Here is a 27,816-nt window from a genome sequence, read left to right on the forward strand (position 1 = left end):
CAGCCTGTTTTTTCCTCTGTATTCGTTTACAGCTTCCAGATCCCTCATTGCTAAAGTTAGGTAACATCCTAATGTCTAATCTCTGGGGTAAACATTTTTAAGTGAGTCAACATGTGGGCAGTTAAGAGCAGCAGCAGTTTTTAGCAGACCTAATATTTCCTGGCAATCAATTCCTGCATGTCCTCAGTCATTCTCTGGCCATTATTTATATCCTCACTTGTCTTCATCCTTCTGAATTAAAGTGCCCTAAACAGAACACTCTCTTATATCATGTGGTGATCACTGCCTTCTTTCTCGGAGCACACAGCTCTGGAATAATTTATTTTATCACTTTCTGGCAAAAAGTTCACAGGCCTCTTCTGAATGAGAGCAACATAGTGAGTCAAGGGCAGCGAGTCTAAGAAGCCTCTGACTTGATGAATATCTAGACAGTCTTGTACTAAAACTTCCTCCCATATATTCACTTTGATTAAGAGCAAATGGGTCCACATTTCAATCTGGAAATGTCCTGATCTCAAGGAATGTTGAAGCTGACCCTAGGTAAGACAAATACCTTTCCAGACCTGGAGGTCCATATCATCAAGATCTGGCTTCGAGAAATCAATAAGCTGTTTATACCACTGCATTCAGATCATCTTCAAATGCCCAACCAGCGTCAGGCTAGAAAACTCCACACTTAGCATATATCTTTTTAATACTTTTTGTGAAGAAAAATCAGTCTTTCACCTTCAAGTTGTCTAACTCATGATACCCTGGTCATGGCCATCAAGCCTTACAAATTTAGCCCAGAAGTCATGGTAAATTGGAGCCAAGTTTTGACATAGTAAACTGTCTTCTAATCCACTTTGTCATCATATTAGAAGGCTGAAGTGATAAAAAGGAGAGGAAAATTTTCCATTTTTCTATGGAATATGCTTTTTCTGGCCTCTAATACCCTGAACCTAGATGAATGGTGAGAGAATAAAAATTACAATATCACAATCTGCTTTTAATTCTATTTCACTGCTACTGTTCATTTATGCAAGTATTTGTCATTTCTTCCTTTAAACCCAAATGGCACCTCCATCAGGTAAAGACCCCACCATCTATCAATGTGCTTACCATTTTTTTTCTTCATGTTATGCAGTTTCTAGAATAGTTTTCCCATATTGTGCTTTGATGAATATTTGTATTCCAAGGAAATGATAACAAATCTCCCATAAAACATGTCCTGTATTCTAGTGTGTTTGGGAAACATTGCATACCATCAATGTCCTCCAAAGTCACCATGGTTATTAGTACATTAGCAGGTTGGAGAAGTCTTATAATAGAGAAACCTGCTTAATTCTGTGTTTCTTAAACTCATTTTCACTACCAAATACTTGCATGGGCTATGTGTGTGTGTATCTCACTGAATAACATCTCTGGAACATAAATGTCTGGAATGCTGTTCTGAAATAAATAAGTGACACCTGCTGATTCTATTTTCTCACTCATATTACTGTATTAAATTTGCAATCTCAGAGTATAACAGCAATCTCTAAAAAGTAAAAGCAGTTATTGATTTTTGTTTCCTCCAATTATTATTTGATTTGACTTTTTTGAAGTAGCCTGTACATCAACAACGTATACATTCTTCAAATTCCCCACTTCGATTTCATAATTTTTGTCATTATTATCAACTATTTATCTCATTTTTTAAATACTCATAATGTCCAGTGTCCCGACTTCTTAGCCTGGCATTGCAGATCCAGCTGTATTTTTTATCCATGTCTCTTTCTAAGCATATCCACAAATCTTTATCATCAGTCTGGACCGAGCCACTCACCATCCCACCAAAATATCTGGTGCTTTTTCATCTCAGTGCATGTATTCATCCTGTTTTTGTTAACAAGTTTGCTGTTTCCTTCCTCTGTTGCTTAATCTTACTCATCTGGAATGCTGGCGATCTTTCTTGACCCAGGCTTGTCTCATCATTTTTGTGGTTTTTTTTAAATCAATGTTTTTCTCTTTTAGACTGTAAATTTCATAAGGGTAATGGCTACACATGTGTTCCTAAATACTAAATATCCATCTTAGTTCAGCGCATGACAAGTAATCTGTAGATGTTCCATAAAGAGAAGTTGGATTGAATCTAAATTCTTTGAATTCTATAGTCCGTGTTTCTCATTGCCTTCTCTCTCATTTTGCATTAGTGTCCATTGCTTTGTCTTGGTAGTTGCCATTTTGGATTGTGTACTGCATTAATCATCTTAAATATACCACACTTTATAACCCTAGAGTTTGGGAATTATGTGCATTTGTATACCTTTAGCAACTAGGATAGTGGCTGATATGTAATAAGTACTAAATAAACCTTGATAGGTTGACTAGTTAATTCAGGGGACAGTGTAAGTCTCTTGTCCCTCGTGAAGTTTTCCTTTGCCATGGCCCGTATTAAGCTTCTCTCTCATTCTTTCCTAGCAGTTACTGTCCCTCCAGCTCATATTTGTAGAAGCTGTTTCATACGTGTGTCAAGTTTCTTCTATTGAGCTTGTGAACTCTTGAAGGGTGAAAATCTGTGTTTAATGTTTTTTGTTGTCCAAATAGGTAAGGACATAATAGAAATTAAGTTTAAATGGAAAGAAGCTGAACTGGTCATACTACATTTCACTTTATTATTAACATTTATCATACATGGTTACTATTCCAATCTTTTATGCAGACAAAAATAAATGATATAAAATACGTAATGCACTTTGATAATTTTAACCATACATAAAATATGGAGTAATGGAAGCTATGTTACATGGATATTTTACAAAGGAAAAATGATGACTTTTATAATAACACATCCAGATGAAATTTATCATTAAATTTTGGATTTCATATGATGTTAAATATGGATATATTCAAAACAATTATTATTTATAGAACCAATTTGATGTTTTGTCATTTAAAATAATGAATACTATGTAAATGAGTACTTATAAAAATATTTTTAGCCAAAAAGCTCTGTTCTACTCATTTACTTGGCAGTTACAAAAATATATATTCATCTGAAACTCTAATAAATTTACTTGAAGCATTAGATATTCAAATTCAGATGTATATTTTCTAAAGCATTTTACCAATTTAGTGTTCTTGGCTACACACAGTATATTTGTACACATGATATTAGGTTTGTGTTACAAATAATGCCATTTTAAGCAAAAGACGCTGATAATCAATAACACACAGAGACACCATGAAGGTTTTCAAATCAAACATATCCACACATATACCAGCCCCAACGATTGTGCCTTCCACTTAGTGAATCCTCAAAAACATTTGTCGAATGAATGCTTGATCAGATAGCATTTATCCTGTTATTTGCACCTAAAATTAACTCTCCAAAGCTATTTCTAGTAGAAATATAATTTTAAAATTTAACAATTTTGTTCTTAATTAGCTATTTCTCAATGGCAGAGCCAGGTCAGTTGATTCCAGATTGAATAGCAAAGTAGTGTCAGTGATCAAAAGACCAGGTATATTTACAGATGGTTGCACAGCTCTGATGCCTACAGTAAGACATTCATTCAATACATTGAACAACTCAATTTGTCGTACATTCATACAAAACAAAACAATCTTATTAATTTTTATGACATTACCACAAAACGAGTAAGTATAACAATATATATAGGCATATACATACACATATATATCTCATTTAGTAGACTTAGTAGACTTCAGATATCTCTTCTCAGTGAGAGGAGCAAGCTATCCTGAGTGAAGCAGGCCTTGTGTCTATATAACAATTGCTCAATGATGCACAGACCACACTTTAACAGTCTTCCATGTATGACCAGCAGATGGTTGGCAATATGAATGCTGGCAACACTGTTAATGCCAAGCCTTTGAAGCAGTAACATTTTTGTGAAACCAAAGACTAACTGTAGTGACTAGTATGGAGTTGTAGCACCTAGCAAGATAATGGTCAATATTTGTTCAATGGAATATCCTGGGGCCATTTTTGGTACAGACCCCTCTTGCAATTTCCCCCCACCTGTTCTGCTTCATGTAGGGTGAAATTTTGCTGAGGCTCATCACTAAAAGTTCAAACATTCGACAGAAGACAGATTATTTTTCTCAATCAAAATTCAGATCACTTTAAGTCATTTCAAAGCTTGGCTCTAGTACTTAAGCAAGACAACCGACAATTCATTTAGCAAATTGGTTGGTATGTATATGTGTTAATGAAATTACTGCTATGAGAGAGTTCTTAAGCGATAATTTAGTAAGGTAATTCACATAACAATGTCTTTAAAAATTAAACATAGTTTCCAAAAATTCACAAGCAATTTAGTCAAATATTAAATGTTAGTTTCAATACCACTAGCACATAAAGTCTAAAAATGACCTTTAAAGTAAAATGTAAAGTAAAAATGACCTTAAAGTGAGACTATTCATTTTAAATTTCAACATTATGGATTTTCAAAAGTATAAGTGAATAAAAATATACCCACTGCTCTGCATTAAATCATGCTACACAGGAAAAGATCTACTTGAACTAACATAATAATACTTTAGTATTTTAAATGCAAAGGTATTAGTTTCAAAACACAGAGTCATTTACTCTCAACTAAACACTTCCAAATCAATAAATACTAATTTTGTCTACAAAATGTACAAGCCCAAAGGACTGAAGATAGTTTGTTTTGTTAAATTAATTAACATGACTCTTAGGCTTTGTTTACCCATTCATTTTCTTGGCTGTCAAAGTTAGTGTCAAAGTCAATTCCATTTCACTCTGAATGTAATGATCCCAAAATTTAAATTAATAGATTCAGAACCAATGTCATTTCAATGTCATATATGTTATAGTATCATAAAAAGTTTACCTAATTTTAAATTGATTTAAAATTTGCTTCAAAAAGGGTGGCCAATGAATGCACAGTGAATCCAAGCCACCGGAAGAATGTGTTTTAAAGAGATAGAAAACAGTATGAGACTTCAGATTTGTGAATTGATAAAATAAAGCTTATACTATAAATTCAATATTATATATCCAATATAAGTAAAATTAGCACAGAAATTCTCTCTCCCTTTTCTCTCTTTAAATAGGAATGGAAATACATGTAAAATTCTAATCTTCTCAAATTTTTCATACTTTAATATCACATTAACTTTTGTAATATTTGGAATTAATATTAGAAAAAATTATGAGATAATAGAATGCTTAAGATGTATTGACTAAGAATTTTTAGTTCACAATTATTTTTGAGTCAGGCCCTAAGTTAAGATCCAAAATTTCTATGCATGACCTTCCCTTTTAGGTTGGGGGGATGGGGGTTGTCCATGCTCAGAACTTGGAAGAAGTCAGCAGATTTTAGCAGTATTTCAAGGTGCACTGGTTACACAGGAGCATGTAGCATTAAGGTAAACACATCCTAAAACCTCAAGGCCTCTTCATACCCAATGTCACATGGAGGTACATGTGGCATTGAAAAAACTGTCATTCTTCATTCATCCATTAGGTATTTTTTTTACTGTTACCACTGTGTTGGAATTATAATAAAGTATTATGCGATGTACTATCTAAAACTGTTATTTTTGATGAGGAGGAATATGATACAAAATAGTTTTTCAGATTGCAACAGTGTTGAGTTACCTCAAAATGTGCATCCGGAGTTGTAAAATGTCCAGGAAATCCTATAATTTTCATATAATGAAAGCATTTTGCATGTTTCCATTCACTGTTTTTTAATACAAGATGTATAATTTATTGACAACACATGCCACACAACTCCAAATTTACTTTCAAATCATTGTAATATTACAATAGTTCTTATATTGATAAGGAAAAGCAGCATAATGCATTAAGAAGGCAGACTTCCTGGGTTCAAATTTTGGTTCCACCCCTTGTCAATCATGTGACTTTGTGCAAGTCATTGGGCTATTCTTTGCTTTGGTTCCTCAACTCTAAAAATGGGCGTGATCAAAAGAGTACCATGTCACATCATTATTATGAGGATTAAGTGAAGCAATAACAACAGAATACAGGCAAAGCAATTGGAGCTATTACTGGGTATGTAGTAATCCCTTAATAAGTGTTAGCTACAATTTTTATTATGAGCAGAAGTTATAGTGACTGATGTTAATATAAACCATTACTAATTTTAAGTACCGAGCATGATAGACGATACGCTTATGTTTAACCCTAAAAATAATATGAAGCACATTCTATGATGAAGAAAGTAGATCCTCAAAAATATAAAATATGTTAGCTTATAAATACCATAATAGCTGATAATTTGCCCCGTGAAATACGGCAAAGTACAACTGAAATCATTTTAATGACCCTTTCATGCCTCTAATGAGGATTACTGCTTCCAGGACGGTGATGAGAAAACAGTCACGACAATATGAAAGGACTTGCTAGCTAATCAGCTGTGTTCACTCATTAGCCCTACGAATGTTAAATCCTTGAAAGTTATTTATGTAAAGATATCTTTATTATATTCAAAATTTTCAACTTTTTCTTGAAAACTCTGATGCTAGGTTCCTTGTTTTTCATTATATCTGGACTTCTCACAAAAGTCTCAAGAGCTTCTGTGCCAAATAACAATTATTATTACCTCACCTACTAGTATACACATATTGCCTACACATGTAACATGGTATTTTTGTTATTCAATACATAATGGCTAATGATAAAGGTTTTTAATAATAGTTTGAAAACCATGATCAAATTTCATAAATTAAAATTTAATAATGGGCCGGAAGCAGTGGCTCATGCCTGTAATCCTAGCACTTTGGGAGGCTAGAACTGACGTCAGGAGTTCAAGACCAGCCTGGCCAACATGGTGAAAACCTGTCTCTACTAAAAATACAAAAATTAGCTGAGCATGGTGGTGCGTGCCTGTAGTCCCAGCTCTTGGGAGGCTGAGGCAGGAGAATGGCTTGAACCTGGGAGGTGGAGGTTGCAGTGAGCCAAGATTGCACCACTGCACTCCAGTCTGGGTAACAGAGTGACACTCAGCTTCAAAAAATAAAAAAAAAAATTAATAATGGTTTGCACATACTTTAGATGTGAAAAGCATTTCACATACTAAATTAGCGTAAACCCATATAATTATCACAATCGTGTTTTGTTTGAAAATTATGGATTTAAAATAAATATTACTGCATTTACTATGCTAAAAACAATGTTGTTGCATCAATGTGGAAATGATAAACATTACATACACTTTAGAATAAGGATAGAATACACCTTGTGCGTCCACAAATTATCAAGCTTCCTAACGGGCCTTTAAAAGTACAAATAAAGCCTTATTTTCATATCTTATACATATGTCTTGACAGAAAAAGTCTCATGATGTTGTATTCTTTGAAGAGTCTGACCTCTCATACGAGAGCCTTCATAAAATTAAGAATTTTAGGTATCTAAGTTAAAGGTTTAGTTTTAAAATAGGCTTATTGTCCCCTTCTTCATCCTGGTTCTCCTCCCTGCACTTCTCTGATCCCCAGGGCCATTATGGCACAGCACACAGTATTCGTGGCCCAAGGCAGCCATGCCCATTGCAGACACCAAAAATAGCACTGATTTGCTAGAGCTGTCCCCAAGAGAAAAGGATGCCCAAAGGCAGCTAGAAGAAAGTGAGTCTTGCTGGAGGCCTTAGTCAGCTCTCTTCTCCTCTAATAAGAAATAAGCCCTTAGGAGAAAGCCCTTAGGAGAAAGAGTAAAGCATGCTTTTCCACCTTTCACACATTAATGACTTTCTCTCTTGCAAATGGGGGACTGAAAATCTATACCACACAGTCCATATTGTTCTTAACATTTTTCATGATTTGCAAGATGTCACCAGGTTTCTTCAATAATAGCCTTCTTCAAGAGGAACTCTCCGTTATTACATGTGTCCACTTGGAAAAGATGAAAACAAACATAATAAAACAATTTTAATGAATGGGAGAGGAGGCATGGTGGTTAATTTTTAAATCTCTAATATTTTTTTCTTTATGATCTAGGGATGGATTTTACTCTAAAAGTGAATACTTAATGTCAATATAGAGAGACATCAGTTTGTGATGCTGAACTGTCTGATTGAACTTCTTTCCATTTCCAGCATAAATATCCAAGTATAAACTGAACACTACTTGTTTGCAATGGGGAGAAAGATTTACAGGAAAAAAAAAAAAAAAAAAAAGAGCGTTGATTTATCTTCAGTGGAGAATGTTTAGCCAGCATGTAGTTTGTCTAGTCCAGCATTCAGGAGCTTCTGCCTGCCTGGTTTCTTGGGAATTCTTTTCATTCTTCTCCAGCTGTGGGAGGCGGCTCGCACAGCTTGTACAGCCTAGAAAAGGCATGGAAAAGTTTGACAGTGACTTAGTGTATTACCATTACCTGAGATGTCTTTATTGGTAGAACAAACACATTGATGATAATTTCTTGTTTCATGAGTCATGATCAGATTGTCTATTTCACTAAAAATAACATATGAATTAGCAAACTCCAAAAATTAGATTCTATGGTTTAGAAAACACCAGTGCCCCTTTGCACATCTTCATGGCTGTGGATGAAGCAATGCTGAAGGTTTTAAACCTGCTGCTTTTTCTCCAATGCCAACCACCCAGGCTGTTCACCACACTCATGGTAAAACCTGCTCTCTGGATTCCAGGAAATGATATTATTATGATAATTACCATCATGTCTATCATGATTTTCTTGTAGCAAGATAGCACCTATCTCATAGGGGTCTACTGATTTTCTGACTTGTTTTAGAAATGTGCTTCATTTTGTAGTATCCCCAGAGTGCCTGCAGTTGGCTGTGGATAGGCTAACATGGCAAGATTCCTGAGACCTAATCTCAAAGGCACAATTGGCTAGAATTTCCTAAGGACGAATTGCCCAGCTCTGCCCAGGGCCCACTCACCCGACTATGGGCTCTCCAAGTGGGTCAAGGAATCCACTTAAACCATGGAAATGCCTGGAAATGCTTCCCATTGCAGCCCGGGTCTAGTTGTTCAAGACTATGCAGCATTCAAGGAAAACTCAGGGGATTTAACTAGGGTCACACAAGGTCTGGTGCTCTGCGTTCTCCTGAGTGTTTAAATGATAACAGCAGAACCAAAGTAAAAGGGAACATAATAGCTGCCTGATAGCCCTAGTGATCTCAAGGCCATGCGCATTACTTACAGCATATCCTGAGAGATTGATTGCCTGAACTAAAATGCTGGATTGGACTAGGTCTGTTCTCTCAACAGCACCCATGGTCACACTGGTCCCACTGCAGAGCTTGGACTAATGATGTCAAAATAGAAGGTGCAGATTTCCACTTGGCATCTTTTCATAACAGCACTCCAAACCCAGGACTACCTGTGGTGATTCAATCCCTTTTACCAACTAAATTGAAGACAGCTTCAATGAATTGTTGACCAATTTAGTAAATTATAAAATTCCTCTCCCTTTGACATTTAATCCCATGCTAATTAGAGATCAAAGGAGAAGAATCAGCAAGATTTAATACTGAGTTATAACTCCTGGTTAACAAAATGAGCTTTCCTGGTATGAGAACATGTAGAAGAAGCTATTGACTTTGGAGGTTTGCGAAATGTATTTCAAGTCTGGAAGGTGGTTTATGCTCTATATGTTATCTCCATGCAAGAGGCAAATACTAAAATAAAGACATCTCACATCAGAAAAAGCTTATTTCATCCCTCCCAGAGGAAAGAATACATTAAATTGACCCAATGTACTTCAAAGGTTCTTTTGCAGCTGAAGAATACGGTGTTACTTCAAATTGCATTCCCAGGGCTGGGATAATGAAATAAGAAGGTTCTTTTTCTTCTTAATTTCCTTCCTCTTATTTCCCTAACAGTGCTACCTAATGATTGAAAAGGCACAGTGGGCTTAGTCACGTAGGACAGGAATGGGAAGATGGGTGGCGAAAGTCCTGCCCCATGAGATCTGGGCTGAGCCATCACATTCCATTACCTTGCTCAGCACGTTTCCACGTAATGTAACTAATAGCACTGGGTAGATGAGTCTTTGAAATGTCTGCCTTGCAAATTGAAGAAAAGGCTACTCCCTGTGATCACCTAATGAAATAATAGCTCTGGGTATTGTGGAACTGGGCAGATTCAGCTTCTGTGAGGCTTCTTGGAAGTGACTCAGGGTTATTTGAGTTCAGACACATTTGTAATGGAAATTGCAGAGCTCTGGGAATTTAGAACAGGCAGATGAAGTTTCTAAGTGAAATGTAATAGGTAAGAGTTGGACTTTCATTCTGCACTGAAACATTTATTTTTTGGCAGATAAATTGTTGGGTAGTGTGAGGCCTTGGTCTGCCCATCATTTGGGGCCCTTTTGTATTCTCATTCCACCTATGCACATCAGTGGCCCTGCATGAAAACGGTTTGTTTTTGGCCTTCTTTCTCCTATTCTTGTTTGAGCTCAGGTAGCCCAAATTTCCTGCCCAAATGCAAATCTGCCAAGAGCAGAACTTTCCAACTTCATGCTATAGATGGTGCCTTTCACGTTTCTACACAGCAAAAATAAAAGCTACGTGAAAGGAGACCACAAAGTAAATGCCTCTTTCAAGGTTAAAGCATCAATCATACTCTGTCCCAAGGCAATTCTCCCCATCTCACAAATGAGAAAAGTGAGTCTCAGAGAGGAAAAAAAATCCTGACTAAATAAGGTCACATAGCCATTTATTTTTTATTTTTTCTTTCTTTTTCTTTCTTTCTTTTTCTTTTTTTTAAGAGACAAGGTCTCACTCTGTCTCCCAGGCTGGAGTGCAGTGGTGCAACCATAGCTTACTGCAGCCTCAACCTCCAAGGCTCAAGCTATCTTTCCATCTCAGTCTCCTGAGTAGGTTGGACCACAGGCAGACAGCACCATGCCTGGCTATTTATTTATTTATTTTGAGACAGAGTCTCGCTCTGTTGCCCAGGCTGGAGTGCAGTGGCGCAATCTTGGCTCACTGCAACCTCTGCCTTCTGCCTTCTGGGTTCAGGAGATTCTCCTCTCTTAGCCTCCCAAGTAGCTGGGACTACAGGCGCCTGCCACCATGCCTGGCTAATTTTTTTATTTTTAGTAGAGATGGGGTTTCACCATGTTAGCCAGGATGGTCTTGATCTCCTGACTTCATGATCCACCTGCCTTGGCCTCCCAAAGTGCTGGGACTGCAGGCAGGAGCCATCGCACCCTGCCATTTTTTATTTTTTATTTTATGTAAAGACAGGGTCTTGCTTTGTTGTCCAGGCTGGTCTTGAACTCCCAGTCTCAAGCAATTCTCTCACCTCAGCCTCCCAAAGTGCAGGAACTACACATATGAACCACCATGCTCGGCCCATTTTTTTCACTTTTAACCATTATAGAATGCCCCCTCCTTATTAAACAAGTAAAGAAAATCAGGTTTTCATAGCACAAGAGTTCCAGATTTTGTGACATAGCAGAGAACAAAGCCAGTGTGCTGGATGTGCAGTCTGACATCTGGAATGTAATATTTGATTCTTGAAGAATAGAAGCTTACTGCCCTGAAGAGCCAATGTATGAAGCTGGGAGGGGGAAGGTCCTTTGTACTCCCTCCTCACATACCCATTCTATCCTACCACAATACCCATTCACTTGATTCTCTAAATTTATTTTGTCTTTGTATTCTACTAAGCTGAAAGCTCTTTGAGTGCATGAAGTGTTTCTCATCCATCTTAATACTCCAATGCCAAAAGCAGTTCTGGACACATCTTTTAGACACAGGTTGCTAAAGGGGAGGATACAAAATGCATTGGAGCCAAGGGTGTCCAAGAAACATCCCTCCCCAGAGCAGGCTTTACCTACCTCAGAATTATTAAACTCTGATACTCTGCTTTCTAGCTTTCTGATTTCCTAAATTATATATTCACTCTCTCAGCAGTGTGACTATGGCTGATTGCTCCTTTTTGAATTCCAGAACAATCATCTCCAGTCCATGGCTCCCACTTCCTGTAGCCCCACTTCCTCTGCTTTCTCTTCAGTGCTGACATCCCCTGAGCATGTCCTGACCTCTCATCTCTCTTACCTATTCATCATCTTAACGAAATTGATTTCTGTGTCTTCACCTACCTCCTAAATATCGAAGACTCATAGGACTATAGCGCCACCTATTCTTTTCTCCTTGGCTTTCGACCAGTATATTCCACTGTCCACAATGTCCTCTCCAGGGATGATGATTGATGCTCAATCTCAGTACTACCAATCTGAGCTCCCCATCTCCTCCCTGTGCGTGTGCTTCCCTTCTGTGCCCACTGTCTCAGGGGAAAGAACCACAAGCATCTCATTATACAAGCCAAAGATTTGGTGGTCATCCTAGAATCTTCCTTTTTCCTAAACTCCCTTATCCAATTACTGTCCAAAGACTATTGATTCTGTCTTCTAAATATCTCTCTAATCCATCCTCTCATCTTGGCTTCAATACACCATAATCTTTTTTTAAGCTCCTGCTTCAGTCTTAGCTGTCCTCAGATGGGCCCTCCTGATGTTGCCAGAGATAAATTCTAAAATTCAAATCTTCCAGATAGGAAGATTGCTTATGCATGCCTCCCTATTGTCTTCAAGTTAAAATCAAAACTCTTCTGTACTCCTAAAAGTCTCTTCTGATCTGGCCCTGGTCTACATCTCCAGCCTCACTTCACATTATACTTGAATCACATTCAACCACCAGTCATTGAGGTCTAGGCATAGTTCTCAGAACATCATGTCTTCTGTGGTCCTTGGTACTATTGCATCCGCAGTATGGGACATGCATTACAATGCTGACAGGCCCAGGAGTATTCTGTGACCTCTTCTCTCTGTCGTTAGGCTGCATTATGTCCCTTCTCTGTGTTCTCATGACAATCTGTGCCTATTTCCATCACACACTGTGTACTATTTTCATTCTATTCCATTGTTGCTCTACTGCACTTCAACAACTGGTGGAGGATACTATGTATTTTGTCCTCTAGCTCTTAGCAAGGGGCCTGGCACCTAAAGACACATAGCAGAAATTCAATATATGTGCTCTGAGTAAATGTTTTTAAAAGTCAAGTGGTTGGTGAGAGAAAAACTCTGATAGGGATGGGTTGAGGATTTGAATCAAATAGTATCTCAGACAGAGATAGCAAACTTCAGCTCCATTAAGATGTTTCCAGAAACATGATCCCAGCTTTTCCCATGGATGGCCTCACTGTGATTGCCAAATGTGTTCTTCAACTCACTGTCTTTGGGGCTGGAGTCCAGGTTCTCAGTTGGGAGCGATCCCAGCCCCTCCGTGCTCCTTGGCATTCTCTCTGCACCCTCCACAGGGTGATTCCTGTTTTCTACCTTTCCTTGTAATTATGCCTTCTTCACTTCATCTTTTTAACTGAAAACTCTGTGAGGGCCAGGGCTACTTCTAATTCAGGTTTATACTCTCCCTGGGGCATAGCAGAGTGCTTTACATTTCTGAGGTCCTCAATAAATATTTGCAGAATGAATGAAAGAATAAATAAAATAAATTTTAAAAATTACTCTTGCTTTCGCTCTCAGGCCTATTACTCCCTTGTAGACAATGTCAACTTTATGGCTGGCTCATTTTATTGAGTTTCGTTTCAAGTATTTTCAACATAACCCAATATGGTTTCTTTTCCTGTGTTCAGCTTGCATATTGGTTTATTGATCAGGGTGCTGAAGTCTGATCCTCACCTCACGGTTTATTAGTGTTTATAGGTCTAGCTAAGAACACCTTGCTGAGCCATGATCTTGTTTTCTTATTGGAATTTTAATACTTCACTGGGTCTATCATCCAAACATACCATGCCTCCCAAGGTGCTGGATGGAGAATGGGTATGTAAAAATAATCCTTTAGCAATAGAAAGCCTTACATTCTAACCTAATCAATTGTGAAAGACAACATTAACAAAACTTGAGGATGAAATAGAGTTAGGAGTCACCACTAAAAATAAATGCAATTAGAACATGAGTGCTCCATCCATTTTCAGGGGGAAAATGTGTTTTCCCTTTGAAAGCACTTTCACTACCCACATTGTTTTTCAGAATGAAATATTACTTCATAAATGCTGTAGCCATCATTCCCACTCTGGTAACTGCTCTGTAAAGAGAAATAGTGTTTTGCCTGTGGCAGCGTTTGGAAGAGCCTATTTTTTGTTAAAATACAAATGTATAAAAGCAATCAAATGTAAAAGAAATTATTTAGCTTTTCCTCACTTCAAGATGGATGGTTGCCTATTCTCATCACCAGGGAAATCAAAATCAGAGCATTTCCCTGATGACTATTATTTATGTTCATTTATTTTAAAGTCAATAGGAGTCCTTTCTTACGATGCTGTGTGAACTGTAAATATTTGAGGTAACAAACAAAAATTTCATTTATTCATTTCTTCATTCAGACATTCTTGAAATCTGTTCAGATATTTGATGTTTACTATGATGAGTAATAAATAAAATCCAAAAAAAAAAAAAATTCTCTGCCTCCAGAAAACTCATGTTCAGGTTGGGCAAAGGAACATGTGACAATATATTGCAACAAAATATGATAAAGTTTATCATAGGTCAATATGAAAGATGCTAAGGGAGTACAGAGAGGAAGGAAACTCAAGCAAGACTCCAAGGGGAAAATGACATCTAAGTTAGGTTTTGCAGTGAAATAGGAGTTTTCCATACACACGCATATAGGAAAGGCAATCATGCTAGAAGGAACAGCATGTACAGTCACAGAAGTATAAATGAAAATGTCATTTTGGTTGTTTGGCATGGCTGGATTTCAAATTTTAGCAGTGCCTGTGTGAGCTTTTCTTTTTGAATTCATGATAGTACTTGCAAAATAGAATAATATCCTTTTATTTCTGAGAGCATTTATGTGTAATCACACTTAGCCATTGGGTGTTTCAAGGGCAATCTCTGTAATTACAATCAGTACGACACGGGGCACATCCTAGATCAACTGCATTAGCGGAGGGACGCTGCCGGGAAAATGCTGGCAAATCTTTCGGGCAAGGGCACAGCAGGGGAGGCACTTACCTTGGTGCAGACTGTGGGGTCCGGTCTCTGACTCCCAAATTCTTCGCTGTGTTCTGAACTCTTGCTCCCTGAAAGTCAGGAAAATCATTTTTATCCCTACAGTGGGTTAGTAATAATTTAACACACCATTAACATCTATGTGTAGGATACTTATTCCAACAATGTCTTTAACATCAAGGGAGATTAGCCAAGAGAAAGACAGATATCACCATCAGAGCATTTCCAAAATTAATGCTTTTAATAAAAATGTCCTGTTATGTTGCTTTGTCTTTATTCCTAGAAGCAATCAATACTTCAGATGTTGAAAACAGGCCAGGCACAGTGGCTCATGCCTGTAATTCCAGCACTTTGAGGGGCCAAGGTGGAAGGATTACTAAAGCCTGGGAATTCAAGACCATCCTGGGAACCACAGTAAGACTGTCTCTAAAAAAATACAAAAATTAGCCAGGCACGGCTGCTCAATTGTGGTCCCAGCTACTTGAAAGGCTAAAGTGGGAGGATTGCTTGAGCCTAGGAGGTTGAGGCTATAGTGAGCTATATTTATGCCACTGCACTCCAGCCTGGGAGACAGAGTGAGAGACCCTGTCTCAAAAAAAAATAAAAAATAAAAAATAAAAAAATAAAAAAAATAAATAAAAATAAATAAAAATTTAAAAAAGATGTTGAAAATAGTAAATGAGCAGACTATAAATACCTGCTCTGTGTTACCACTTTTCTGGAACAGAAATCACAGTTTTATCACACCTGTTTTTTTTCTTACCTGAATCATTAACTATTTTAAGTTTACTAGTACATAGCAAAAAAATATTTTCTTAACTACTTCTGAAGCAATTTCTGGACAAGTCATGTCCATGCAGATCTATGAAATCTAGTAATTCTGCCTCAGAGTTTATAATACAATCTACTCTGGCAATGAGAAAGTCTTCACAGTCTGTCAAGTTCATGAATGAAGTTATAATCACTTTAGTTCCTCATGAAAATTAATTACTACATAGGACCAAATACCAGAGTTTGGGGTTTGGAATAGATTAAGGAGAGTTGTCCAAAAACTCTGAAACTCTCTCTCCAGCTACTACATTCTGAACTAAGGAAAGAAACAAGATAAAAAGAAGGAAAAAAAGAACATATTCTCTCAAAAGGGATGTAAAATAGGAAAACTAATAGGGAAGGGAGTGTGGCATCAAAAAGAATGGTGGGAAGAAATTTAGGAATTGCAATTATGGACTTAAGAAAAACTATTTTGGCTAATCCAAAAGCAGTTATCTCAACTGACTGTTCACAGACAGTTACAGATCAATTGAACTCATTGTTCTGCTCTTTCTCCACTTTTCACCACTGCACTTGACCAGTCTTTAAAAACAAAAACAAAGAAACAAACAAAGAAAACTGTTTATTTTGAAGTAATTTTACACTTAGAGAAAAGTACAGACAGAACTGAGACTTTACATACTCCATGTGGCTTCCCCTAATGTTAACTCTTCACTTAACCAGAGTATGATTATTAAAACCAAGAATTAACGTTGGTACAATATTATCAACTAAACTGCACATCTCATTCAAATTTCCTCATTTTCTCCCACTAACGTCTCTTTTCTGTTCTAAGATCCAACCTAGGATCCCATATTGCCTTTTGCTTACATGTCTCCTTACTCCCCTCCAATCTCTGCCAGTTCCTTAGGTCCTTCCTGCCTTTCATGACCTTAATACTCTTGTAAGTATTGGTCATTACTTTGCAAAATGTCTCAGTTTGGGTGTATCTGATGTTTGCTCACGATTAGAAACAGGAAATGCACTTGGGGCAAGAATGATGTCATGCCCTTCTCAGTGCATCCTATCAGGGGATACAGCATGTCGTCATATCTTATCACTGCTAACATTAACTTTGATCACTTTGGTGTCTGCCAGATTTTGCCACTGTAAAGTTAATCATTGCTTTTTTTTTTCTGTAGTTAATAAATATGTTTGGGGATACACTATGAGACTATGCAATATCCTGTTTCTCTTCAAATTTTCACTCACTGATTTTAGCCTCCGTTGCTGTATCTTGTCTACAACAATAATATTGCTTTGTTATGGACTGGAATTCTGTTAAAAAGAGTAATCTCTTCTCTCTAAATTATTTATTTATTCAAGTATGTATTTAAATCAGTGTGGACTCATAATTATTTTATTCCATGAGATATAATCCAATACTTACATTATCATTATTATTGTTATTTTGCTAAAATTGTTTCCGTTTTGGCCATTGGGAGCTCTTTCTGGTTGTTTCTTGTGCCTTTTTTAATATGCTGCCATCATTGTTTAGTACTCCTTTATTTTCTGGCACCTCAAGATGTTCCAGACTTGTCTTTCTTGTCTCATCTGGTAATTTACCATTTCTCCAAGGGGCCCTGGCTATTTTATTGGGGAATGGTATTTAGAAGCCAAGATTTGGACACTGAGTGAGCTCTTTACTACTGGGAGGATAACTGCAACTAGGCCTTTCCAGCAGGCAGGGCTAATTTACATATACAAACATACTCATACATCTATATTCATTTCTACATCTATCCATATTTGTATGTGTATTTATCAGTTCATACTGATACATGTGATTTCAATCCAGTAGCATAGGGTTCATTCCAGATTCCAGCCTTCTTCCTTTCCTTATTTGTAACTTTTTCCTCAGACAGTGAGAAATCAGCTTCTCGTTATTTACAATAACTTATTTGTTCATTCTTAGTAACACATAAATTAGTTTTAGAATTCCTAAATCATACCCTGTGAAAAACAGATTTACTAACTAGTGTGCAGTATTTGTGTACAATGCTTTTTTTCTATAGCCTTATAGTATTTCCATTAAGAAAAATGTTTGCTTTCTTAAAAGGTTTCAAATAAGACTGATGCTTGTCATGGTGAAGACATCAGTTGGCACATTTCACTTTAAATTCATCTATATTGTTCATAAACTCAACATTCCAGCTACTTGCGTTTTTACACTCTGGCTTATATTGCTCCCTCTACTTAAACACTCTTCCTGCCCCCTTCCCGTCCTGTCTGCATCATATTTATCTCCCAAGTTCCAAATCAAATATCATCTTAGTTAATAACTGATTGGTCACTCACCATATCAGGCACTGTTTTAAGTACATTAAGTATATTTACTTATTTAATCTTCACAACAACACTATGAAACAAGTACTATTATTATCCTTGTTTTAATACTGATGAAACTAAGTACCAAAGAGGCTAAGAATATTCCCCTGAATCACCCAGATAGTCAACACTGGAGTTGGAATTCAAATTGTGGCTGCTTGGCTCACAAGTCTGTTCTCTTTTATTCACAATAGCAAAGTCATGGAATCAACCTAAGTACCCATCAACAGTAGGTTGGATAAAAAACGTGCTACATATACACCATGGAATACTCTATGCCATAAAAAGGATAAAATCATGTTATTTGCAGCACGCTGAATGCAGCTGGAGGCCATTATCCTAAGTGAATTAACACTGAAATAGAAAATCAAATACTGCATGTTCTCTCTTTTAAGTGGGGACGATACAATGAGTACACATAGACGTAAAGATGGAAACAACAGACACTGCAGACTCCAAATGGGGAGAGGAAGGAAGGGGGACAGGATTAAAAAATTACCTATTGGGTATGTTTACTGTTGGGGTGATGGGTTCAATAGAAGTCCAAATCCCAGCATTATGCAACGTAACCATGTAACAAACCTGCACATGTATCCCTTAAATCTAAAACAAAACAAAAACTTACTCTGTGCTCTTAGTCCCTATCATCAATTCATCTTCTGCATGAAGCCCTTCTCCAGCTATCCTAATTAGAATGAAATCATTGAACAAACATCTTTTGGCATTTACTTTGTACTAGGTACTATTTTGGGAAACTGTGATACAAAAATGAGTAAGACTTATCCCAGCCAGGGAGGGGCTCAGCTACTCATTTGCTTCCTGTGCTGAGTCTTGATATGCTGAGGTTAGTTACCCTATCGAGACTTGCTTGCCTGTGCCCGTGACATGGTGATTTTCCTATGCATGTGTCCACCGTGAGAATAGGCAAGGACCACATCAACCTCATGTCTTTGTTCTTAGTGCCCAGTGTGATGCTTTGATACTGAAGGTAAGGGGTCAGGATACTTTGGAATCCCAGCTTTTATTAAAAAGGTTAAGAAGACATTTGTGGCCGGGCGCTGTGGCTCACGCCTGTAATCCCAGCACTTTGGGAGGCCGAGACAGGCAGATCATGAGGTCAGGAGATCGAGACCATCCTGGCGAACACGGTGAAACCCCGTCTCTACTAAAAAGTACAGAAAGCTAGTCAGGCGAGGTGGCAGTGCCTGTAGTCCCAGCTACTCAGGAGGCTGAGGCAGGAGAATGGCGTGAACCTGGGAGGCGGAGCTTGCAGTGAGCTGAGATCCGGCCACTGTACTCCAGCCTGGGCGACAGAGTGAGACTCCGTCTCAAAAAAAAAAAAGAAGACATTTGTTCTAGGCTGCCATCAAAGAACACTAGGAATATATAATTTATGGCATAGAAAAATTTAAATTTATAATGTAAATGACAGTTTCTACTGCAAGCCTTTTATTAATCAAATCAGCTGGTTACATAAAGTGATGCCTAAGGTTGTTATAATCATTAGCAAAACATCATAAAAGACATAGTACCCTTCTCTTCTGTCTTTTATCTTTCCTTCAAACTCAAGCAGTGAGTTAAAATAACAACTCTATGAAAAGTATATAATCAAAATCTGTAGAGGAAAACAATACCGAAATTAAAAAGAAGAACAATAAATCATGCCAAAAAGCTTCTTATTCTCAAAAAAACTAAAAAATCTTAGTTTTTTCATTATATTATTCATTTATATATTGTAAAACTGTAATAGATACTAAATATTATTCTTTAATATATCATAATACAAATTTGATAATGCAATAATGCAAATACTTCAATATATACTGAAGATGACAAGTATCTAACCACTTGATCTCTAAACAGCTGAGTCTAAATGGTTAAGTAATTGTTCCTGAGGTTGAAAGGTAAAAAGGAGAGAAAATCCAAGCTAGACCTTTCATTCAGACTTGTATTCTAACTGCTCAAATCATAAGTAGGTAAGAGTTGGCTTGTGGATTGGACCTCAGCCACAAATCTCACTGTCTGCTACTGCTGAACACTGGAAGGAGAATCGGCGACAGGAGGACTTTTGAAGAAATCTCTGGGGTCACCAGTCTGCCCAGTTTCCTTAAAAGAGGGTCCCAGGCTCTGTGATCTTTCAAAGAAGTTAAACCTTATTTCTTTGCCTCTCATAGCCATTGAGACGTCACAACTTGGGGCAGAGGAACAAATAACAAAGGAAGAAAGCTACCTATTCCAAATGTATTCATTTTTAAAAAAATTTTGGGGGAAGAACAAGTGATATATACTGACAAAATAATGAGGTTTATATATCAACAGGAATTTTCTAAGGAATCCCATGACTTTTAAAATTATACTATACTTATATACAACAATATAATAATACTATATAAATATAATTTACATTGTATTTTAAAGAGCTTTACACCAGTTAAGTGAGTCATTGGGGCCTACATAATATCAATATTACTTTATCTCTATTTTCTCTATTTCCATTTTTAGTTTTAAAAAGTTAAAGTATTCGATATGATTATGACTATTCAAATCTATAAGGTAGAAATGGATATGTCACCAACTCATAACTACCTCCTTAGTGGAATATTCTAAAAGAAAGTAAATTCCAGTTTCTTTTGCTTGTCATAAGCTATAATTTTGAGATGGCCCTTCCCAAGTCTTCCCACAAACCTACTCTAATAAGCAACATGATCAAACAGAAAAGTGACTAATTTCTTTCTGTATTTCTTAGCAACTTAAATCTCAACTGTGATATGGATAATCATAAGTTTACCTGGGTCTACTTTTTGAAACATAATTTGTATATATATCCAAAAAGTCCTTCCTAAACCTTCTGGCAAATCACATCTGTGTTTACCCTTTCCAGCTGGCCCACAGTACGTCACATGCTTCTTATTTCTAACCTTTACTTAACAAATCTCTCTTGGACCTTCTAAGACCTTGGTTTTCAATCTTCAGCTCCTGAGCCCTAACCAGAAGTACCAATGTATATGTTCTCCCTGTGCCTGATCTCTGCATTGAAGACACCAGCTTGATGTTGGCCTCTTCAGTTGATTTTTTCATGGGCTTTGTTGGCATTCTGCAATACAGTCTTGGGAGCAAGCCCAGAGGGATTTATATGTTTGCCTGGGAGTTAGACACTAAGCTTCCAATAAACAAAGTAGTCATAATTACAAAGCATATCTTAAAAACTAAATCACTCACTGTCACTGGGCAACTCAAACCAAGTCAGCAAGTAGAGAAATTTGTTAAATCAATTTCTTTTGGTTGCCCAAAGAAAAGGTGGTAGAATAACATATAACATTTGTGTCTTTTGATTTGTCTTTCTGTAGGTTAAGTATCTTTTCTGCTAGATTAAGTGCATTTTCATAATTAGTAAATTGGAGCTTAGTGCATTTTTAAAAATAACTTTAAGAGTTAAAAACTAAACCACCACACTTAGAATACTATTGGGCTACTGTATAGAATAAAGTTCATTCTATTTATAAGAGAGTATATTCTCGCCTGTAAGTACTCCAGTGACCTGAAGACAGTCCAAAGACTGCTATTTATCCCCTAAAGGAAAATTCGAGGTAAGTGCTTTATCCTTGGATTAATGTACACGGCTGAGTATGGCATGAAAGTCCCCTGGCAGTCACCAGGAGCCACCAGGACCCTCAATTCTTTCCTCTTCTTCCTTGCCCCGTCCCTCTCCACCTCAAGCTTTACCACTAACAATTGCCAAAAAATGCCATATGTCCTTTTACTTGTTCCTTACATAAACGCCAAATTCACTGCTACTTTATTCCACTTAGTCAAGTCCCTTTCTGCCTGCAGATTACTGCGTAGACATCCCTTTTTCCAGAGTTCTCTAAGATTCTTGCAGAACCTCAGACTGGTACCTGCGGCATCTTCTCCCTGGGAGCATTTCTCATTCAAGAGTTACCTCTGAGCCTCGTAAACTGTACATCACATCCAGGCACCTGTCAGACCCCTGATAAATGAACAAAGGAATCTTCAAGTCCAGGGCCTACAAAACAACTCTTCTCAAATCTCCATGAGACCTACCTGCTTCCGCATCACATCTGTAGCCTGCATGATGTAGCGAGGTGGCAGTCCGTGGCTTCTGGCCAAAATGATGGCTTGCTCCAGTGTCACGCTCAGGGTGCACCTGGGGGCCAAGGCAAGGGCAAGTCAGACCCCATGGCTCCTGATACACCCTTTGGGATAATGTGGATTACTAATTGCAAAATCAGAAGGCACCAGCCAAAATAAAAGTGACTAGACAATGAACCGCTGATTTTTCTACATAGAACACCAGTTTAAAAATAGATTATAAAGGTACACTACTGGGGTCAGAAATTAAGTATTTAAATTTAAAACAAACCCATGATGAACTATGTTTATAAGAGCACTTATCTACAGAAAATTAAATAACCAGAATTAGAACAAGTTTTATTACTGAATATTATTCTTTAATGATATTTCATGTAATTTAGAAGAAATGACTAAAGAATATTTATCATTAACTTCTAGATATTGATAATTAATAGATTTATATTGATCTATGCACAAATATTGTAGAAGAATAAACAGCGAAATTACTATTTATTGAGGTCAGAATTGATTTTTTTAAATGTGTTTATTGGACCCAATCTAAAAGCGCATTTGTAAAAGTTCCAAAAGGAACTTGTAACTAGTTATATAGAAATGTGATACCCAGAGTAGCCCTGAGAGAAGTATTCCAACCAGCATTTAGTGATTGGTGCGTCTTTGTTCTTTTCCTTCTCTCTCTCTCTTTTTTTTTTTTTTTTTTTTTTGAGACGGAGTCTCGCCCTGTCGCCAGGCTGGAGTGCAGTGGCGCATTCTCAGCTCACTGCAACCTCTGCCTCTGAGGTTCAAGCGATTCTCCTGCCTCAGTCTCCCAACTAGCTGGGATTACAAGGGCGTGCCACCACACCCGGCTAATTTTGTGTTTTTGGTAGATATGGGGTTTCACCATGTTGGCCAGGATGGACTCCCAAAGTGCTGGGATTACAGGTGTGAACCACTGTGCCTGGCTGTTCTTTTCCTTCTCTTTAAGGCATTCTTTTATGTTCTTCCACATTGATCTCTGAAGTACCCCTTAAAGCCTATGTTTATTTGTTAACATTTTCAGGTGCTGGTCTCTGAATTGTTCTTTTAAGAGTATCTTTTGCCCGGGCGCGGTGGCTCAAGCCTGTAATCCCAGCACTTTGGGAGGCCGAGACGGGTGGATCACGAGGTTAGGAGATCGAGACCATCCTGGCTAACACGGTGAAACCTCGTCTCTACTAAAAAATACAAAAAACTAGCCGGGCGAGGTGGCGGGCGTCTGTAGTCCCAGCTACTCGGGACGCTGAGGCAGGAGAATGGTGTAAACCCGGGAGGCGGAGCTTGCAGTGAGCTGAGATCAGGCCACTGCACTCCAGCCCGGGCGACAGAGCGAGACTCCGTCTCAAAAAAAAAAAAAAAAAAAAAAAAAAAAAGAGTATCTTTTGCATGCATTCCATAAAAATTGTCAATTTTAGATGCTTCTCCTAAAATTGTATTAATGGATTTTGTTTTACTTGTTTTTTTTAACATATTCATATTTTAATTAGCCTTTTCCTTATTTTTGCATTTACTTCCCTGTAGTTTGTTGTTTTATTTGTGTATTTTCCTAGATCTGTCTAGTATTTTTCCCTGCAAATAAAAGTAAGTTCTACAGTGCAATTGTTTCTATGGGAGAAATATCTAACTCATTGGTTATGAGGCTGTAACATGGAAGTTCTTGGTTATGAGGCTCTAACACAGAAGTCCAATGCGTTTGGTAGGTTTTGACACTGATAAGAAAAAGAGGAGACAGGGATTTAAAACACTACTGTTGCAGTATTAGAACCTCACAAAGTGCAACTGTGTGATTACACATAACTGTATTCTAAGGAGAAATATGTAAGTTCCATTGGCTGTTAAATGACTCGAGAGGCAGCTGTCTCATTACCATTGCAGAGAATTCATTATTATTATTAACACATGTCCAGGTGGACTAAAGTTTCATTATTAAGTTCTAGTTGTACATGATGTTCACAAACTTTTAGTGTGTGAGTCTGATAACAATGCATATTGTTTTACATATACACGCGAGCTGCAGAACAGTCTATGCCAATGAAGGCCAAACAGTATAACTAACAGTTCATGTTTAAAAAATCAGTTTTCTGCCGGGCACAGTGGTTCACGCCTGTAATCCTAGCACTTTGGAAGGCTGAGGCAGGTGGATCACGAGGTCAGGAGATTGAGATCATTGTGGCTAACATGGTGAAACCCCGTGTCTACTAAAAATACAAAACATTAGCTGGGTGTGGTGGGGGGTGCCTGTAGTCCCCGCTACTCAGGAGGCTAAGGGAGGAGAATGGCGTGAACCTGGGAGGTGGAGCTTGCAGTGAGCTGAGATGGCGCCACTGCACTCCACCCTGGGCGACAGAGCGAGACTCCGTCTCAAAAAAAAGAAAAAAAAAATCAGTTTTCTACAAAGCATTTAATTGCCAGTTTACTCAACAGACGGTAACCTTTTTCTCCTCCTTAAGGTCTTCTCCACTCCAATTTTAAATGTTTATTGATCCTAACATTTTAATCAATAAAGCTCATTACACCATCTGAATGAAGCCAAGGGGAGGAAAAAAATCTTTATCTTTTTCTACTCATGCTGAAATATGTCTGTGCTTTACTGATAAAGTACAGCTTGCTCTATTTCTCATGTACTCACTTATAAACAAGACCTACACACTGTGAAGGGTTTTTAATAGACAGTCAACGATTATTATTCATTTTCTTAATCCTTTTAAACTGATTTCTTTCTCCCTACCTCAAGTTGTAGTAAGCAGCAGTACAGCAGCAAATTACCCGCCAGAGATTTTAAAAGATTTTACTGCAATCAGGAAGTGAATGTGCCCAGGAACATGCTCTCTGAAAGGACACCTCAAAGTGTGACTTGCAATCAATCACATATCACCTAAGAGAAAAATCTACCTTCAAATGGATATGTATATTCTCTTTCCCCAGCATTTCAAAAACAGATGGTTGCACCTTTATTTGTCTTTTTGTGCTAACCATTATGTATCTTCCAATTAGGCCCCAAAATTAATTTGAAATGTTAAAAAAGTAAAAAGTGTTAAAAAGAGGCAGTCACATAAAGGTGGGAAATATTGCCTGTAATTTGAATCACGGTTGATGGGTCCAATCAAGGCCTTGTATTTCCACTCACAGCATCACAGAATTCCATTTTCCTAAACTAAGCATGCGAAAGAAAGCCTCTCAGGAAGGCCGCCACTTTTCTGTCAGTATACCATTATTTGCCCAATAGCTTTTCATCTTCTCCCAACTATCTCAATTTGAATGTCAAGTGGAAAAAATCAGCATCTGCAAGAAACATTCTGATGTTGGCATTCTCTGACGGACTCCAGGTCCAGAAAGTGGCACACCATTTTTCAGTGGTACATAAATATATACTCAGAGGCAGGTTTACAAGAGCTCATTTGATTTTATAGGCACTTTCTAATGACCAGAGAGACTGATAAGCTAGCCCTGGGCAAGAGAAAGAAAGGAGCATATTAAAGGCCAGGAACTCTCATTCAATAGGAGGTTTCTCTTTTTTTGGAGACAGGGTCTCACTCTGTTGCCCAGGCTGGAATGCAGTGGCGCCATCTCAGCTCACTGCAGTTTCGACTTCCTGGGCTCGGGTGATCCTCCCTCCTCAGCCTTCCAAATAGCTGGGACTACAGGAATATACCATCACATCCAGTCAACTTTTGCATTTTTTGTGGAGATGGGTTTTCACTGTTTTTCCCAGGTTTGTCGTGAACTCCTTGTCTCAAGTGATTCACCTGCTTCAGCCTCCCAAAGTACTGGAATTACAGGTGTGAGCCACCATGCCCAATACGGGGTTTCTTACCTGATGCCCCAATCTTCTTTCTAACATGAACTCTGTTTTACAATTAAACTAAAATTTGAATAAATCTATATTTTTACCCCACCTGGAAAATATAGGTCTTCAATTTTTCAGCTCCTTCTACTACAACATCGCTTAAAAAGTATTCACACAACTCTTTCCCTAGAAGCCACAAAATAATGAAATAAATGTCATAGAGTAGTATTTGTCCTTCATAAAAAGGCAATTGTGACATAGGCACTGAAGAAAGTTTGTCCATAATTTTAGTAAAAAGACATTCCAAGTAATGGCTCTGCTTAGAGTATACATGTGAGGAAGCACACTTGATAGGGTAGCAAAGTTACATAGAAATGTTTAATTTCCCCATAGGAAGAAAAAGGAAAAGGTCAATATATCTGTGCTTATAATTAATAAATCTCCTTGACATATTTTTAACTGAGAACAGATCCCAAACCACTCAGTTATTGAGCACAGTTTTAATATGATAAATGTAACCTACAGTTAATGGGTTCCATTTAATTTGAAGGACACTTCGATTTAGCAATGCTAAGGAAGACGTATTAAAATGTATTTTATTGCATGATTCTTTCTCTCATTTATTAGTTTGCCAAACATTTTTTGACTGTCTACTTTGTACCTACAAATATCGTAAGTTGCTGGCAGGAGTGGATTTACTGTGGAGCTACAAAAGCTTGGGTTTCAAGGCCCCTTACTTGTAGGAATTCCTTTCCAGGTTCTGCGAGGGGCCTTAGCACTGTGTTCACATAGTCACATACCTTTACAAATGTGCAAAAGCAAAATGTTTTAACTGCAAATGACATAGCTGCTGTCTTCTTTACACCCCAGTTTCCTTCTGTAATGTCGGGTAGTGTTCAACTGGCTGTGGTTACTTTTGAAATTGAGCTGAAGAAAGTTGAGTTGGGATGCATTCAGGCTAGATTTGCTGGGAACTATTTATTGGACAATAATTACTTTCATTTATGGCTGGGTTATTGTAGTATTCTGTGTAGAAATGGCATCTAGAGTATTCCTACTGCCCATTGCACACAATCACCCAATGCTAGAAAACAGGTGCAGGGCCAGAGGTCATGATGTAATACGCCCATATCCTGAGGCCCCCCAGGATGGGAAACGCGAATGTTCTGGAGGACAAAAGGGTTGAAACTATACAGCCAGAAACTACTCTGTGGCATATTCTTTCAAATTTATGGTTCATATGCTAAAGAAACTTAGAGAAGTTTTCTTTTTCTTTTTTTTTTTTTTTGCATTTGACAATTTAAAAATACATAGCAATTTATTTTTTCTTATATTCTGAATATTAACTTTCATTCCTATTTTGTTTTGTAATTTTCTAAATTCTTTCTGACTTTATTTTACTTAACTTCAGACCCCCAAATCTCCATTACTCCAGTGTGTAGGAGATGCAACAGTGAACAAAGCCAAGTCCCATCTCTTTTGATAATCAAATTTCAGTGAGAAGACACAGAAAATAAAGCAGCAAATGTATAATATCAGTTGGGAATGATTTACCCAGAAAAAATAAATTTTGTGGCAGATTAGAAAGTGGAATGGTACTAGTGAAGGGTGTAATGGCAGAGGGAGGTACTGTTTTGGGGAAGACCATTTCAAGCAGAGTAAGTACAAAGGCCCTGAGGTTAATGCCAGTTCAGTCTGCTCATGAACAAGTGTGGAGCTCAATATGCTGGTGCACATAGGGAGAAGGAGATGAGGCTGGGGAAACAGCCTCGGCTCAAACATGCAGAGC

At 37.6% G+C, this 27,816-nt stretch overlaps 1 protein-coding gene across 1 annotated transcript in view; it reads right to left on the reverse strand.

The window, feature by feature from the left end:
• Positions 1–2,613: 2,613 nt before the first annotated feature.
• The window catches only part of PREX2 (phosphatidylinositol-3,4,5-trisphosphate dependent Rac exchange factor 2), a 304,965-nt gene continuing 279,762 nt past the window's right edge, over positions 2,614–27,816 (reverse strand). Inside the window, exons 38-40 of the mRNA XM_010371608.2 lie at positions 22,175–22,277; positions 14,978–15,045; positions 2,614–8,294 (exon numbers count right to left, since the gene is read on the reverse strand). Coding sequence (XP_010369910.1) covers positions 8,249–8,294; positions 14,978–15,045; positions 22,175–22,277 — 217 coding nt within the window. The 3' untranslated portion in view covers positions 2,614–8,248. The remainder of the gene's footprint in view (positions 8,295–14,977; positions 15,046–22,174; positions 22,278–27,816) is intronic.

This window comes from Rhinopithecus roxellana, chromosome 9, assembly GCF_007565055.1.
Source record: "Rhinopithecus roxellana isolate Shanxi Qingling chromosome 9, ASM756505v1, whole genome shotgun sequence".
Lineage (NCBI taxonomy): Eukaryota > Metazoa > Chordata > Mammalia > Primates > Cercopithecidae > Rhinopithecus > Rhinopithecus roxellana.